The following is a 14,175-nucleotide window of genomic DNA, read 5'->3' on the forward strand; positions in this document are numbered from 1 at the left end:
ATCATCCAAAAAAAGCAAAAAATTTTGTGGAGCAAATTTTTTTTCAAAACTTTATGTTTTTATTTTCTTCTTTTTCACACAATCTAAGAACAATTCAAGCTCATCTCTCTCTCTCTTTATCCTTCCCCAACATGATTGTTCACGTTTTGGTAATTAAAATGAAAAGTGGTTGAAATCGTAAATAACTCATTTTCAACTCACGAATTAGTAATTCATCTTATATTTTTGTTTTGTTTTAGTGGACAACACATCAATCATCATAACACGTGTTAATAGTTAAATATAGTCCAGTGGAGATGCCTATAGAGATTCGAAGGTGTGACTTGGGAGCATATCCTTACCATCTTAATTAACTCTAATGGTATCATTCACCCTATATGAATAGTTTAGTTAGTTGTCAATGAAGGTACCACTTAGCTAAGTGATAAGGCTTGAGGAGAGTTAATCTCATAACCTAAGATTCAAATCCTCGTTAACCAATAATCCCCTCGCTTACTTAGCCAAAAAAAAAAAGAAGCTTAGTTAGATGACACATTACATATCAACCCACTAATATGGATTATATTAAATATAAACTCATTTACTAGTGTTAAAAGTCTGTTGGTATTTGATTTCTACTAATGACAATGGTAAGTTTGAAATTTATTTTATTTATTAATTTAACTTTTTGATTGGTTTAAATGGGTAATCATCTTTCAAATGTTAATCCCTTAAGAAGATAAATATTGGTTTGTAGTTTTTTAATTTTTTTAAAAATAATTGAGCCAAATGTTAATTTCTTTAAATTTTAAATTGGATTTTACAAGAAAAATAAGATTTTTCGAAGAAAACATAAATTACATTTTTTTTTTTTTTTTTTTTTTCAAAATAATGAAGCAAGCATAAATTTTTTGCATTAGATACAGCTAAGCACTCTAATTGAAAATTTATATAAAATCTAGTAAACGTAAAACTCTCTGACCATAAAATTTTACGTTTATAATGATTTGCGATGCAAACAAGCAGGACCCATAAGATGTACGTACACCACATAACCTCTGACATCCAAGTCAATCCACAGAACAATTTTAGTAGAGTTTTAATATAAAAAATTGCATACCCTTGAATTGCATGGTTGTGGCCCTTCTATAAAGATGGGATAAAATCCCTCTTTTTTTTAATAATCTTTTATATATATTATATTTTATTTGGTGTTTTTGGAATTTTTTACTTATCCATTCCCCTAAAAAATTCCTTCTAAACTCAGGTCCAAATCTAAAGAAATCAAGGATTTGACATGATCTGTGATAACACATCATTCGAGATAATTCTCAAACCAACCTTCTGGCTCTGGCCCCTCACTCATGGTGCTCTAAGCCGTCTTCCCCTAAACTATGAACTCAGTACATCTTACTACCACGAAACTCTATATATCTCGAGGTGACACATGTCCCAGTCTTGGGACTTGCAGATTTGACCCTCCACATTCTGTATATTATTATTATTATTATTTTATAATTGATTATCTTTGATTCTTTCCTTTTATCAATGAAATAAAAATTTCTCAATAATTCAAGCACCACAAATTATTACTAATAAAAGAGAAAAATAAAATATTGACGTCCTCTGTTGAGTGTTTACCAAGCAAACGAATGAAGATAACATTTGTGGGCCAGATTCACTAACCAGGCTTGGATTTACTGGATTGGGAAATGTTTAGCCCAAGCGACCTTTGTCAGCTTAAGATGGAGACCTTGACCCTAATTTTTGGGTGAGATCGGTTGGACCGGGTTAGCAGGTCAGCAGACCCAATACATAGCCCTAAAAAAAAAATATGGATTTAAGGCTTTGTCTGTCCTGATTTGACTTGACTAATATAATCAATTTATGTTTTGAAAATGATGAACACTTTAAGCAAAGATAAGATTTGCTGTTTTCAAACTTATGTGCTAAGTTAATAAACCAATGACATGATGCCATGTGCACTGAAAAATTACTAAAATAAAACACCTAAATTGCTCTTGTAATCTTCTCTTCTCATTTAATACACATGATTGTTAGAGAATAAGATGCATTGTATTAAGATACATTATATCATTATTAGTGTATCTTATCACAAATGAAAAGTTGTGACGGAGGATATTCTAGAATATATATTGATATTTAGAACATATTAATTAAGATAGATTATAATATTTATATTAGTTAGTTTTCATTTATCTTGATGGATGTAATGCCTATAAATACCCTATTAGGACTTTTATAATATTCATTCAAAAGTCTCAATTAAAATAGTTTCTACATGGTATTAGAACCTAAACTCTATTGAGAGCTCGATCTTTGTGTGTCTTTCTTTGACAATGATTGTTGTACCATAGTCGGACATAAATATCTTTTATTTTCTTATTATTTTAGGTTTTTTGTTTTTCTAATAAAAATCACAACTCTTCTATATTTCTATGAATCTCCCAATTGACATGATCATACACTGTCACATCTTGTTTTTACATGGATATAAACCCTAACTTAACTTTTAAATTTAAATTTGTATTTAATATATAAGCTATCTTACTAATTACTATTAAAAAGTAGGGTCTCATATTATTAATTTACATGTTTTTTTTTTTTTTTGTTGGTCACATCAATTATTATTGTTCCTATTATTTTTTTATCTTTATGACGAGGGTTCCCGACCCGTAGGCCTGACTAGCAGGGCGAAGCAATTGACCTCTTAGAGTATCATATCTCACTCAAATCCCCTCGAGTACATGCAATTTCCCTCAAACCAATAAGGGATTGAACTCAAGACGTTTCCCTTCCCTTTTTTTCCGGGGATGCCTTGGCCAATGTACCTTCCTAACATCATATATTTATATATAAATATCTACTTTTAGATTGAGGTAGACAAGTAATGACACAAAAAGCTACACCCCCATATCTACATTTTATCTCTACCTTTACAGTAGCAATAACTCCCAATACTGCAGTAATTGATTAAAGCCTGCTTTGTATCTTTGTAGCTATTAGTCATGAAACACATGCAGCTATATATCTATATATAGCATGTGACATAATATAACTCCCTACAGAGCATGATTTTAAAATTCGGTTTTGTGTCTCGTCTTGGCCATGCCAGATGCCGAGTCATCTTGGACAAGTTTCCTGATATGTTTGAGATGTCTCATTAAAAAAATTTAAAAATAAACGTTGGATTTTAAATCTCGTCCAAAAAATTGACTTGTCCGTCCATCTCGTCCATGCCTGACTTCTAAGTTAAAAATTATAATCTTTTGATTTTTGTGTGTGTGTGTGTGAAAGACTTGGGTGGCTAGTTCCATGCAATTAACTCTAAGGTTCTGTATGATTGCTGCAAATTGGCTTCCGATGGAATAAAGATTAGAAAATTGGTCATATTGTTTATTAGCCAGAAAAAAACACTACGTTCACGGCTTTTTATGGCTATCAATGGGCGGGCTTGGTCCGGCCTGATTGAACCCCAACCCAGCCCTAAAGAGACAGGCCCTACCTAAGCCACCCATATCGGGCCTAAGTCCTAGCCGGGCCCTAACGAGCTCGAACTTGATTTGGGCAGGGTTCAGGCCGAATAAAATGTAATTTTTACAATAACATTTTTTGTGTTTGAAGATTATCCCATCAAATTTACAAATAATGTCCTGTTAACCTATAATTGTTGTAAACGAGAGTTAAATTCTAATTATACAACATATTTTACTTTTAATTAGAAAATATTTATCTAATTAATATTGAGAGCTGCTATTGCCACACCAATCCCTAGGTATTTCACCAAAGAATTGCCAACATTTGGTGTGACATTAGTAAAAGTTGATGTAGAAATAGTAACTCTCTTAATATTTTATAAATGTTTTAAAATATACAATAGCGGGCCGAACTGGGTATTAGTTGGCCCTAGCCCAACCCGGATATGACAGGCTGAAAATATTGAGCCAGCCCTACCGTCATGGGCTCAATACAAAGGCCCTAACCATTGTTTTAGTGGGCGGACTTGGCCGGACCTACGAGCATTTATCACTTATCGGTCCGAAATGGTTTGAACCAGTATTATAATGTTGAGAATTGAGATTATAATTTGAGCCAAACATTCGTAATGTTTGAAGAGTATTATAATCATATTTTTAATATCAGTGTGATAAATAATTTAAGAAATTGTGGTGTAATTAGTAAAAGTTGGGCTGCCAATAGCAGCTCTCCACAATCAATTTTTGGAAATCATATTTTCCGCAATGACCTCCTTAAAAAAATAGTAAAAACGCTGTTGAAGATAAATTATGCAGAATTAAGAAATGGAAATAAACAACAATTGAAGAACACACTAAGGATATATCGTTTCGGTTCAAAAGTTTAAACCAAATATTTTTCGCTTCATTTGTATCAGGTTAGAAATTCAACCGGGTTATTTGGCTATATATAACATTTTCGTGGATTGCAAAAAATATATTTTATTTTATTTAAATATTAAAAAATATTTTTAAAATATTTATAGATTTAATAAATATTTATTTGAAAAAAAATTGTTCGAGTTGACTCACCTTGATGAAAATCCAAACTAGGGTTTTTTCAAGTGTTAAGATGTAGGTAATTGTGAGAGAATAATATTAGATTGGAGAATAATTTTCTAAAGAGTGGGATAGGAAAATAATTTCCTTCTGGTTTGTTAAATCACTCTAGGTGGGAAATTGAATTCAAGGAAAAATACAAAATCATACTCTTAAAAATCACATTTTCTAAGAAAAATTATATTATTTTTTGCCCTTTTTCCATGGGCAATGGTACGCTAGGAAATCCTTTTTTTCACTAATTTTTTTTTAGTTTCGGAAAATGAATTTTCCATGCACCGTTGTTAGGAAAATTCATTTTCGGTCCATTTTTCATGTGCAAAATGGTAGAGACCCTAGTTACCTATAGAATTCAGACCTCTACACTAAATTATTTCAGTAACATAAAACATTGGGGACAGAGAGAATATAGAAATTTAGTCTAACTTTAGAACTTTTAATTGGCTTAACTATATTCAAGTAGTAAAGTCTGTATATGTGTGCGGAAAGAGTTGGTGTGGAATTAGTTATGCAATTAAGAGCTCTAGGTCAGTTATAGAATTCTCTAACTCTAGAGTACTTTTATAATTTTAATGATACTCGACTGTATGCATGCGTGTCTCCTCAATTAATTTTGATAATTCTTAGATTCTAACCTCATAAAAATTGATTTGAAATTAAAAGAATTTGCATAATTTAAATTATTAATTTAGATTGATTTTATATAGTTAATAATGTTGAAATAGATTAATTTTTAATAGTAATGATTGTATTACTCTATGATGGACAAACAAAATTGCAGATAATATTCTAGACAAAGTTGTTTGATATGAATACAAAATTTCGGAATTGGCTGATTTTTAGCGAGAATGATCTCCTCACATTCTCACAAAAAAATAGAGGCCATCCTCAAAAAAAAAAAAAAAAAAAAAATTGAATCCGAAATTTTTATCTCATACAGGACAAAACACTTTGTTTATGGAACCCAACCCCACTGTGTTAGGATTGTCCAACATGATATTCATGTGAGCCCTACAAGGGGAAATACAAAATATATCTAAGGAATGCTAATTAATAAAAGGTTTGTGAAAAGTTGACACATTAAGCATTGTAATTCAAATTTTGAACTAGATTATAAGGTCAAGATCCCTAATGATTGATATTTGGGAAATACCTCATAAGGGAAGTGACATATTAAGTAAGGTAGCATTTGGGAATGCGTTTGGAAAGTGTTTCTAATGCTAAAAAGTTCAATTGGGATTTAAATTACTATTTGATAAAAGATCTGACAACCGTTGCCCCCCAATCGCTTACTAAAGTTATGGGTTTTCTAATGAGAATATACACTTACTTTTTAATGACTAAAATACCTTTCAAAAAACATTTATAAAATATCAAGTGCGTGACATAAATTTTAATGATTAATGATTTTCCAACTCCCCCACGTGACATACTCTCATGATGTGGCATGTGTTAGAACCACATAATTTTTTTTTCTTGGGATAAACAACCGCACATATTCATGGGGATGTGCAGATGTGTATCCTGAGACATAAAATCTATGATTCTAGCATATGCCATGCCACGAGAGTATTTTGAGTATGCCACATCGTGGAGTCACATTATCACTCCTCAATTTTAATTTAATTAATTATCAAAATTTCCAAAAGAAGTTCTTTCTCATAAATCACCCCCTAAACATTCTTACCAAACTGCCAATGTTGCAATAGATCACGATTCTTGTTAAATGCTCCACCTTCCCAAACGAGGCTTTAGTGATTAATATAAATCAAATGGACACGTATATGTATGATAAGGGTAAAATAGTAATTTTCTGAAAATCTTAATTTGATGAATATTACATAAAACCCAATAAAGGGTCAACTCCCAACCCTTGTTAGCAATCTCTCGATTAATTTGTGAAAAATTCACAAATTTTTCATTATTTTCAATGAAGGTATTATTCTCCGGATTATTGAACTATTATGAGTAATTCACGGATCTTAAGTTTAAAAAGAATAAAACCCGTTTTTTACGAATTTTACAACTTTTACGAATTTTATAGAACTCAGTGGAAAAAAAATGCTACTATAACTTGTTGTATGTTGCAAAGTGTAAACTTGTAAGTTGTGATGTGTAATAGAAGTCGACTTTGAAGCGACTATGCTTCAAAATTTTGGAAGAATCCACTTTTTTTACATGACAAATGTCCCTTTTATCTTTAAAAATAATAATGACATGGCACTCTACATTTATTTGATATAACTTGTTATATGTTGCAAAGTGTAAACTTGTAAGTTGTGATGTGTAATAGAAATCGACTTTGAAGCGACTATGCTTCAAAATTTTGGAAGAATCCACTTTTTTTACATGACAAATGTCCCTTTTATCTTTAAAAATAATAATGACATGGCACTCTACATTTATTTGATATTACACCTTAATTTTTCAAATTGAATTTGTCCCTTGACTTTGGTCTTCTTTTAAAAATGAATGGAACAATAACCTCAATGTCCTCATTATCACTACTATCACCGTTAACATCACCATCACTATCATATGTCCAAATTTTTGAAATGAAACGGATAATACACATACAAAGCATATGTGGCATATTTTCCATTTACCGAATTTTTGACAGGATTTTAGACCATATTTTTGCAATCCAAAATCGAATATAACTCGAATTTTTGCCATATTTTGAATTTTGCTAACAAGTGTCCCAACTCCCAATGACTTATGATCTTGACCGTGTAAACACAAAATCCAATGGGTATTGAGATTTATACATATCCCGATAACACACATCTTGGATATACTTATCTCGAGAATAAATCTCAACCATTGGATTTTGTGTTTAAACAGTTGGGATCATGTATTTTTCTATAAGTCATTGTTCTTGAGAACTCTCCAAATCTTAACCAATTTATAAATATTACATCAACCAAGATATAAAAATGATAATTTATCAATACTTCCTAATATAGAATATCTTAATTGATTTGTGATGATCAACACTAGTAATGATACAATGTATCTTATGCACCTTAATACAATGCATCTCATTCTCTAGCAATGTGTCAATCACACATCGAGTCTTTGAACTGTGGTAGATTGAAGAGAATCAAGTAGCTTGAAATTGAAATTAAATTCATACATAATTAAAATCATGAGAGTACTGAACTTCAAATGTTAAATAAGAAACTACATGCTATGATGATCTGATCAGTGAGTTACGTTTGCCTGTAAACAGGTTAGAGAGAGAGAGAGAGAGGTTGATGAGGTGAAGATATCTCTACTTCTTTAGTAGCTTTGGCAGAATGTTTGCTGAATTTCATGTGCAAGTTCCTCAGCACTAAGTTTGCAATCAATTCCAATCTATCAAAAAAGCAATCAAACATAAATATAACCAGTACTTCAAACATGCACTTAACTACTCTACCAAAGATAAACCTCTAATATTACCAAAATACCCCTGAATCTAAACAAATAATGAATTTCTAAACAAATTTATAGAATTTTTTCTAAGAGCATCCAACAATATTTTGTCCAAATGAACATCAAATCATGGTTAAAACATTATTTAACATATAACACATGTATACAATTAGTACGGGAAGGATCGGGCAGGGCATTTTTAAGCCCTTAGCCCAACCAAGATTTAATGGGTGGAATTTTTTTCCTTTTTAAAAAAAAAACTAAATTGTAACTTTACAGCTTGATATCAAAGCCCTAACCCTTGTTTTTTTGGGTGAGCGGCCCATCTTATATGGGAGGACATAACTAAGATAGCTATGAATTTTGCAACGATTGTAGATTCCCAAGTAGGGTATATGATCATTTAATGTACATGTGAAAAAACATGTCTGGTTCAGTATTTTTTTTTTTTTTTTGGATAACTTCTTGATTGCCACTTAGCATCATAAAATACTTTTTAAAAGAAAATTTTATAGAAAAATCCATCCAAAAAAAAAATCTTGAAATATTTTCTAAGTATCATGATCTTTTCCAAAGATTTGGGTAGGTTGAACAATCTTGTTTCTCCATACAATTTTATCCAGAGTCTTCTATTATTTATTTTTAAGAACATTTAAACATTTTTCTCCCATCTAGACAAACTTTTTAAGTAGAAGAAGAAGATGGAGAGAAGAGCTTGAATAGTTAATAGTTACCTTGATGGTGAATGAATTAACCATGGTATCGTCGACGGTTCTAATGTTCACATGGAGAATTTCAAGAGGGAAACATTCGAGGGCGGAAATTATCTTTGTAGTTTGTCCATAAATTTGAGGTGATACAGTTTTTAGAAGTACATTCGGTCCCGAATACTTCACCTCTACGTTGGCAATTGGTGACTTTGAGTTTGCGGAGAGCTCTTTAATGGTGTCAAAAGAGGAAGAAGAAGGTTCATGTGAAGTAGATATTGTTGGGGATAGGTAACCATGTTGCATCCTTGATTTGTAAGGGCTACATGGTTGAGGAGTTCTAGGGCTTATGGGCAAGGTTACTCTAGGGCTTAGAGGAGGTTTTCTAGGGCTTAATGGTGATGGTCTTGGACTTGAAACAATCCTTGGACTCAGAACTTCACTGTAAACCTTCCTTTGTTTCTTCGCTTCGAGTGATTTAAGAACTTGTTGTAATTCCTTGACATAATCGACTACTCCTTCTATTACTGACGCTTGATCCCCCTATATTCGAACACAAGTAGAAAGAAATTAGTGTAAGAGAAAAATAATGAATCAATGTTAGAAATTAAGCGTTAAATGTGCAAAAACCTCATGATGAACAATCAATGAAGTTCAGACAAAGGTATTGGAGTTGAGTGAAGGATTTCCATAAATTGAAAGACAAATGTTAGATATATAGTGAAAGAAGAAATGAAGTTGGAGATAATTAATGAAAGAACAAATTGAAAGACGAGATAATTAATGAAACAACAAATGTTAGATAAATAGTGATATAATAAGGGAGAAAACCTCATGACATTAATGAAGTTGGAGTGAAGAATTTCCCTAAACTGAAACACAAGTAAGTTGTGTATGCTTGCATAGAAAACATTTTCTTGGGAATATCATGCAATTTTTCTTTAAAAAAATGGTCATCAGAAAATGTATTTTCCCTGAAAATGTTCACCAATGTTTTGATTGCAGCTAGAAAAATGTCACATAGAGAAATAATTTTTATTTTTAGAGAGAAAACAACATGGATTTCCCGACGAGAAAGTCATTTTTCTAGGGCTTAGGGTTGGAGAATGTTTTTTCTCCCAGATAAGAAAAGCATATCCACTCGGGAAAATTTTATTTTGTCAGAAAATTTATTTCCACCCACTCATACATACCAGGATAAATTAGATGCTAGTGATATATGTGCAAAAAACCTCATTGACCATCACTAAAGTTAAGAGAATCCAAAGTATGGGGTTTGAGTGAAGGATTTTCCTACAGTGCAACACAACCAGAAAGAAAGACAACATATTTAGGGATGTATATGCAAATCCGATGAAACCCTCAGATGATTAAGAGTGTTTAGAATAGATTAGTTTTGTTAATTTGTTGACTATTTACCATAACCCATATAGGAAAACGATCAATTAATCCTAACGATGAAAAAAAAAAACTATCTAGATCTTAACCAAATCCAATCTCGAATCTAAACTAATAACTCGGTCACAATAATACTTGAATGTGGACTAACCATCTCAACCTCATATATAATTAGCATTAGCTTAATGGATTAGTATAAAAAAAAAAAACCGGATTTTGTGGACGAGGGAACTGCCTTCCTCTACAAAATGGCAATGACTTGATTTTACCTTGGGAGACAAGGGAAGGATTATACGAGTGCTTACTCTTTTAACATAGAAGGAAGGCATTATCTCCCGCAAGATCGACAAATGCTCATTCATTTGCTTCCTTCGGTTCCGCTCCACCGTAATGTGCATCATCCTTTGTTGCCCGTCTAGGGCTACTTCCTCGGAAGAAGGCGTCGATGAGAGCTTTCTCCTCTTGCAAGTTGGAGAAGCTTCCAATTCCGTCTCGGATTCACGTTGAGCACTTGAGGAAGTAGAATTCTGTGAAACCAATCCCAATGCTTCATCACTACCTTTCGGGCTAAAAATTGTTTCATCCAATGGTGTCAATGGTGCACTCTCTAGGGTTTCCAAAAGGCTGAAGAGGTCATCGGGAAAAATCGCTCCAGCCATGTTAGTGTCACTAAATTCGACATCGTCAAAAAGTTCTATAAAGCAATCACCCATATCGCATTCGTAAATTAAACCGCCTTTAATTTACTACACGAAAACCACTTCTTGGTATCAGAAAACCGCTTTTTGAGAAGTGAAGCCTCTGTAACTAAAGAGAGAAAACTAGAAAACCATGAAAATGTTAGGTTGTGGAGATCAAGAAAAGAATTACAAAAAGAGTAATTGATGAGAAAATGACTAAACTATCACCATCAAGTCTGTTGGGTTTTGATTGGTGTGTCATCATGGAATCAGTTCTTACCGTTTGATTATATGAGGGGCACGGAAATCATGGAGAGATGGCAGCACAGAATCAAAAGACCAACCGAAAGAAGATGAAAGAAACGAAGACTGTTAGAGCTTTTCGAATTCAAACATCAAAGGAGCAGACAAGAAGAGCAAAAGAAAGGTTATATAAATTTCCAAAAAAGTCATATTATTTGAAAACCAAGGAACCCTTGTCTTGATTAAAAATTACAATACTACCACTGCATTTATTTTGAAAATGGACATTACTGTCATGATCATTGTATCATTTAGATTTAAAACTCGACTTGAGTCACATCGACATATTTTAAATGTAGAAAAATCTACCAATACATATGGTGGAGAGATCTAGAAATTATTGTGTCAGTATTCATTCTAAAATATTTACCAAAATCAAATTCTTTTTACTGGTGTGATAGTTATTTATTTTTTAAAATGATAAGATAATAATATTTCACCGAAGTAATACAACGGGCAGTGATATAATATTTTCTTATAATCTTTTAACCTTGTAATAAAAGAATAACTTATTTTTCAAAAACACATATTTAATGTAGAATTAGAATGGGGAACGGATCCTCTATAGTGTTTTTTTTTCTTATAGTTTCCTGGAGTACTCACTTGAATAATGATTTTTTGACGATCCCGTCTAACACACACCCCCATACGCCCCCTGATGTGACATGTGCTAGAATCATATTTTTTTTTTCTTGAGAAATACAAATGCGCATATTTATGGGGATATACAGTTATGTGTCGTGAGGGAAAAAAATTTCTGGTTCTAGGTGATGCCACGTTAAGAGGCATATGGTGGTGTGTGTCGAAGGGGGCATAAGAAAATCATGACTACTCTTTTAATGGTGGAGATGCCATGCTGAAAAATAAAATCTAACAAATAAACCATGTATTGATTATGATTTGGATCGGATTTGAAAAAAAAAATTTATTTTTAAACATTGATCAAAAGGATTGAAAATGAATGGTCATTGAATTGAACTCTAACATTTCAACGTTAGAAATTTTGGTTTTATACCACATAGCACTCTCTCAAACATCAAACAGGACTATAGAAAAAAAATTCTATGGAGGATCAACTTCCATGTACTTAGCATTGCCACTTTGAATAAAATGATTGCATATATAAAGAAGGAGAAATGGAGGGATCATGTTTCCCATAGATTATAGTTGTACTTTTGACATGTTACATGCAAGATATATATACATAATACCAATTAAATTAGAAAGAAAAATTCTATAAGAAAACAGTAAGACACTATGTATTATATAACTAAACGTTAAACAATCAAGAAGCATCATGTTAATAAATCAAATGAAAGATAAAGTTAACGAAATAAAAGAATTCAAAAAACAAAATGTAGAAGTAATTATAATAAATAGTAATAAATGAAGAAAAAGTAAACTGAAATAATTTCAGCATGTTTAGTGCAAACCAGCCATCCCATTTAAAAGAAAGAAAAACACGTTCCTTTTTTCAGTAAAAAAATTTTCTTGACTGCACCACCTTGTGGCATCTAAAAATTCTAAGAACTTAAAAAAAATAAAATATTTTTAACCATTGAATTTTAATTTAAAATTTGAGAGTTTGGTGGTCTTTCATTTTCAAAATCTTGGATCAAATTAAAAAAAAAATGAGTTTTATAATGAAATCAAGAGGTTTGTAGTGTTAGATTGCAAATGTGACAATCCATGTAGGCCCAATGATGAAATCTTACTAAGTTAATCAAATCAGTGTGAATTTAAAATAATTATTCAAAGTGAAGGACCTAAAAAGTGAAAGCAAGACCTAATAGTAAATATGAACTCATCCTTAAAAGAAAACATATATGTTTGGTTAATTAAAATGGTTGGATAATAGGAAAAAGTTTGCATTTGAAGGTTGTTGCAAACCCTAACAAGAAAAAGAAGAAACATGAGAAATTAACAGCTGTGGCATTGTTGCAATTTAGTGATACAATCAGGGTTATTTGATAAGATTAAGACTGTTAAATTAGTACAAAAGGTCAGAAGTGGTGGTTCTTTATGAGTGCATTTCCAGAAGAAAACAAAAAGAAACGAGCACTGAAGTTTTCATTTCGTTTCGTTGAGTCGTTATTGCTATTTCTGACATGTCATTCCTTTGAGCGAAAACTAATAATAAAAATATAAAAAACAAAATCCAAAGTATGAAATTCCAATATTGGTCACTTGTTGGCAACGGCTTTCTCTTTTTAGGACGGCCCGCTTGCAGTTAAAATGGGTACAAAGTTATGATCCATCTTAGCATACGGCCCTGGTTTGAACCGAAACAAAATCTTTAATGATTGCCCCTACAGAACTTTTTGAGACACCCTTATATTTTCAACTAATTACATATCCCATTTGTCCCCACTCCCTCACCTCTCTTCCCATTTGCCCTCCCACCCTCACTCTCACCTCCCCTCTCCCCTTCAATTTTTTGTTGATGACATTGCCTCTTTGACGAGGCCTTCTCATATACTAATTGAAAATGATTTAAATGTCTTTTTCTTTAATTTCTAAACAAAAACCCTTAAATTTTTCCTTAAAATTATTCATCTTCAAATTCTTCAACTATACAATTAGCCATAGTTTACCTCCACTACAAGAAAATCCTGGCTCCACCCCTGACCCAAGGCATGTGGGTCCCTTCCCCACACGCATTTAAACTTAAATGATGATCTCCAAAATACCTACTTTCAAGGCACGATTACTATTTTGTGAATTAAACAAATTATTCACACACAAAATACGTAATTCAGCAAACGAATCCAATGATTTGGATTAAGTTCATGAATTTTTTCACTTGGTCAAATAATTCTTGGATAAATCAAAGAATAATAATATAAATTATAGAGAAAAAATAAATTAATTGTTAAATATAAAGAAATAGTTAAAATTCATGTCTTAGTTTCCCGTGAAAATGTCTACAAAACTTTCATGTGAATATACATCGTTTAGTATATAAATTGATCATAACCCCTATTCTAAACGGTGTAGTAGTGTAACATCAACAAGAACTAGTTCACTGACCGAATCAATTTTGTACAAATCTCGTCGAACTTAATTGGACCACTTGTTTGATCTAATTTTTAAAAC

General features: G+C 31.9%; 1 protein-coding gene across 1 annotated transcript; it reads right to left on the reverse strand.

The window, feature by feature from the left end:
• Positions 1-7,809: 7,809 nt before the first annotated feature.
• Positions 7,810-11,176, reverse strand: LOC147407954 (transcription factor SPEECHLESS-like). Its single transcript, XM_086432872.1, has 4 exons — positions 11,057-11,176; positions 10,402-10,917; positions 8,726-9,241; positions 7,810-7,931 (listed from the first exon to the last, which is right to left on the reverse strand). The coding sequence occupies exons 2-4, from the start codon at positions 10,807-10,809 to the stop codon at positions 7,857-7,859; spliced, it is 999 nt and encodes a 332-aa protein (XP_086288998.1). The 5' UTR covers positions 10,810-10,917; positions 11,057-11,176; the 3' UTR covers positions 7,810-7,856.
• Between the last annotated feature and the right edge of the window lie 2,999 nt (positions 11,177-14,175).

The sequence above is a fragment of the Akebia trifoliata genome, chromosome 3 (genome assembly GCF_017979445.1).
Source record: "Akebia trifoliata isolate Shusen 1 chromosome 3, ASM1797944v1, whole genome shotgun sequence".
NCBI classification, from domain to species: domain Eukaryota; kingdom Viridiplantae; phylum Streptophyta; class Magnoliopsida; order Ranunculales; family Lardizabalaceae; genus Akebia; species Akebia trifoliata.

Coding starts and splice junctions, on each gene's coding strand:
- LOC147407954 (XM_086432872.1), bottom strand. CDS start 10,809: ATGGGTGATTGCTTTATAGAACTTTTTGACGATGTCGAATTTAGTGAC. Junction 9,242..10,401: donor CTTCCTTCTATGTTAAAAGA/GTAAGCACTCGT, acceptor GTTCGAATATAG/GGGGATCAAGCGTCAGTAAT. Junction 7,932..8,725: donor TTAATTCATTCACCATCAAG/GTAACTATTAAC, acceptor CTTTTTTGATAG/ATTGGAATTGATTGCAAACT.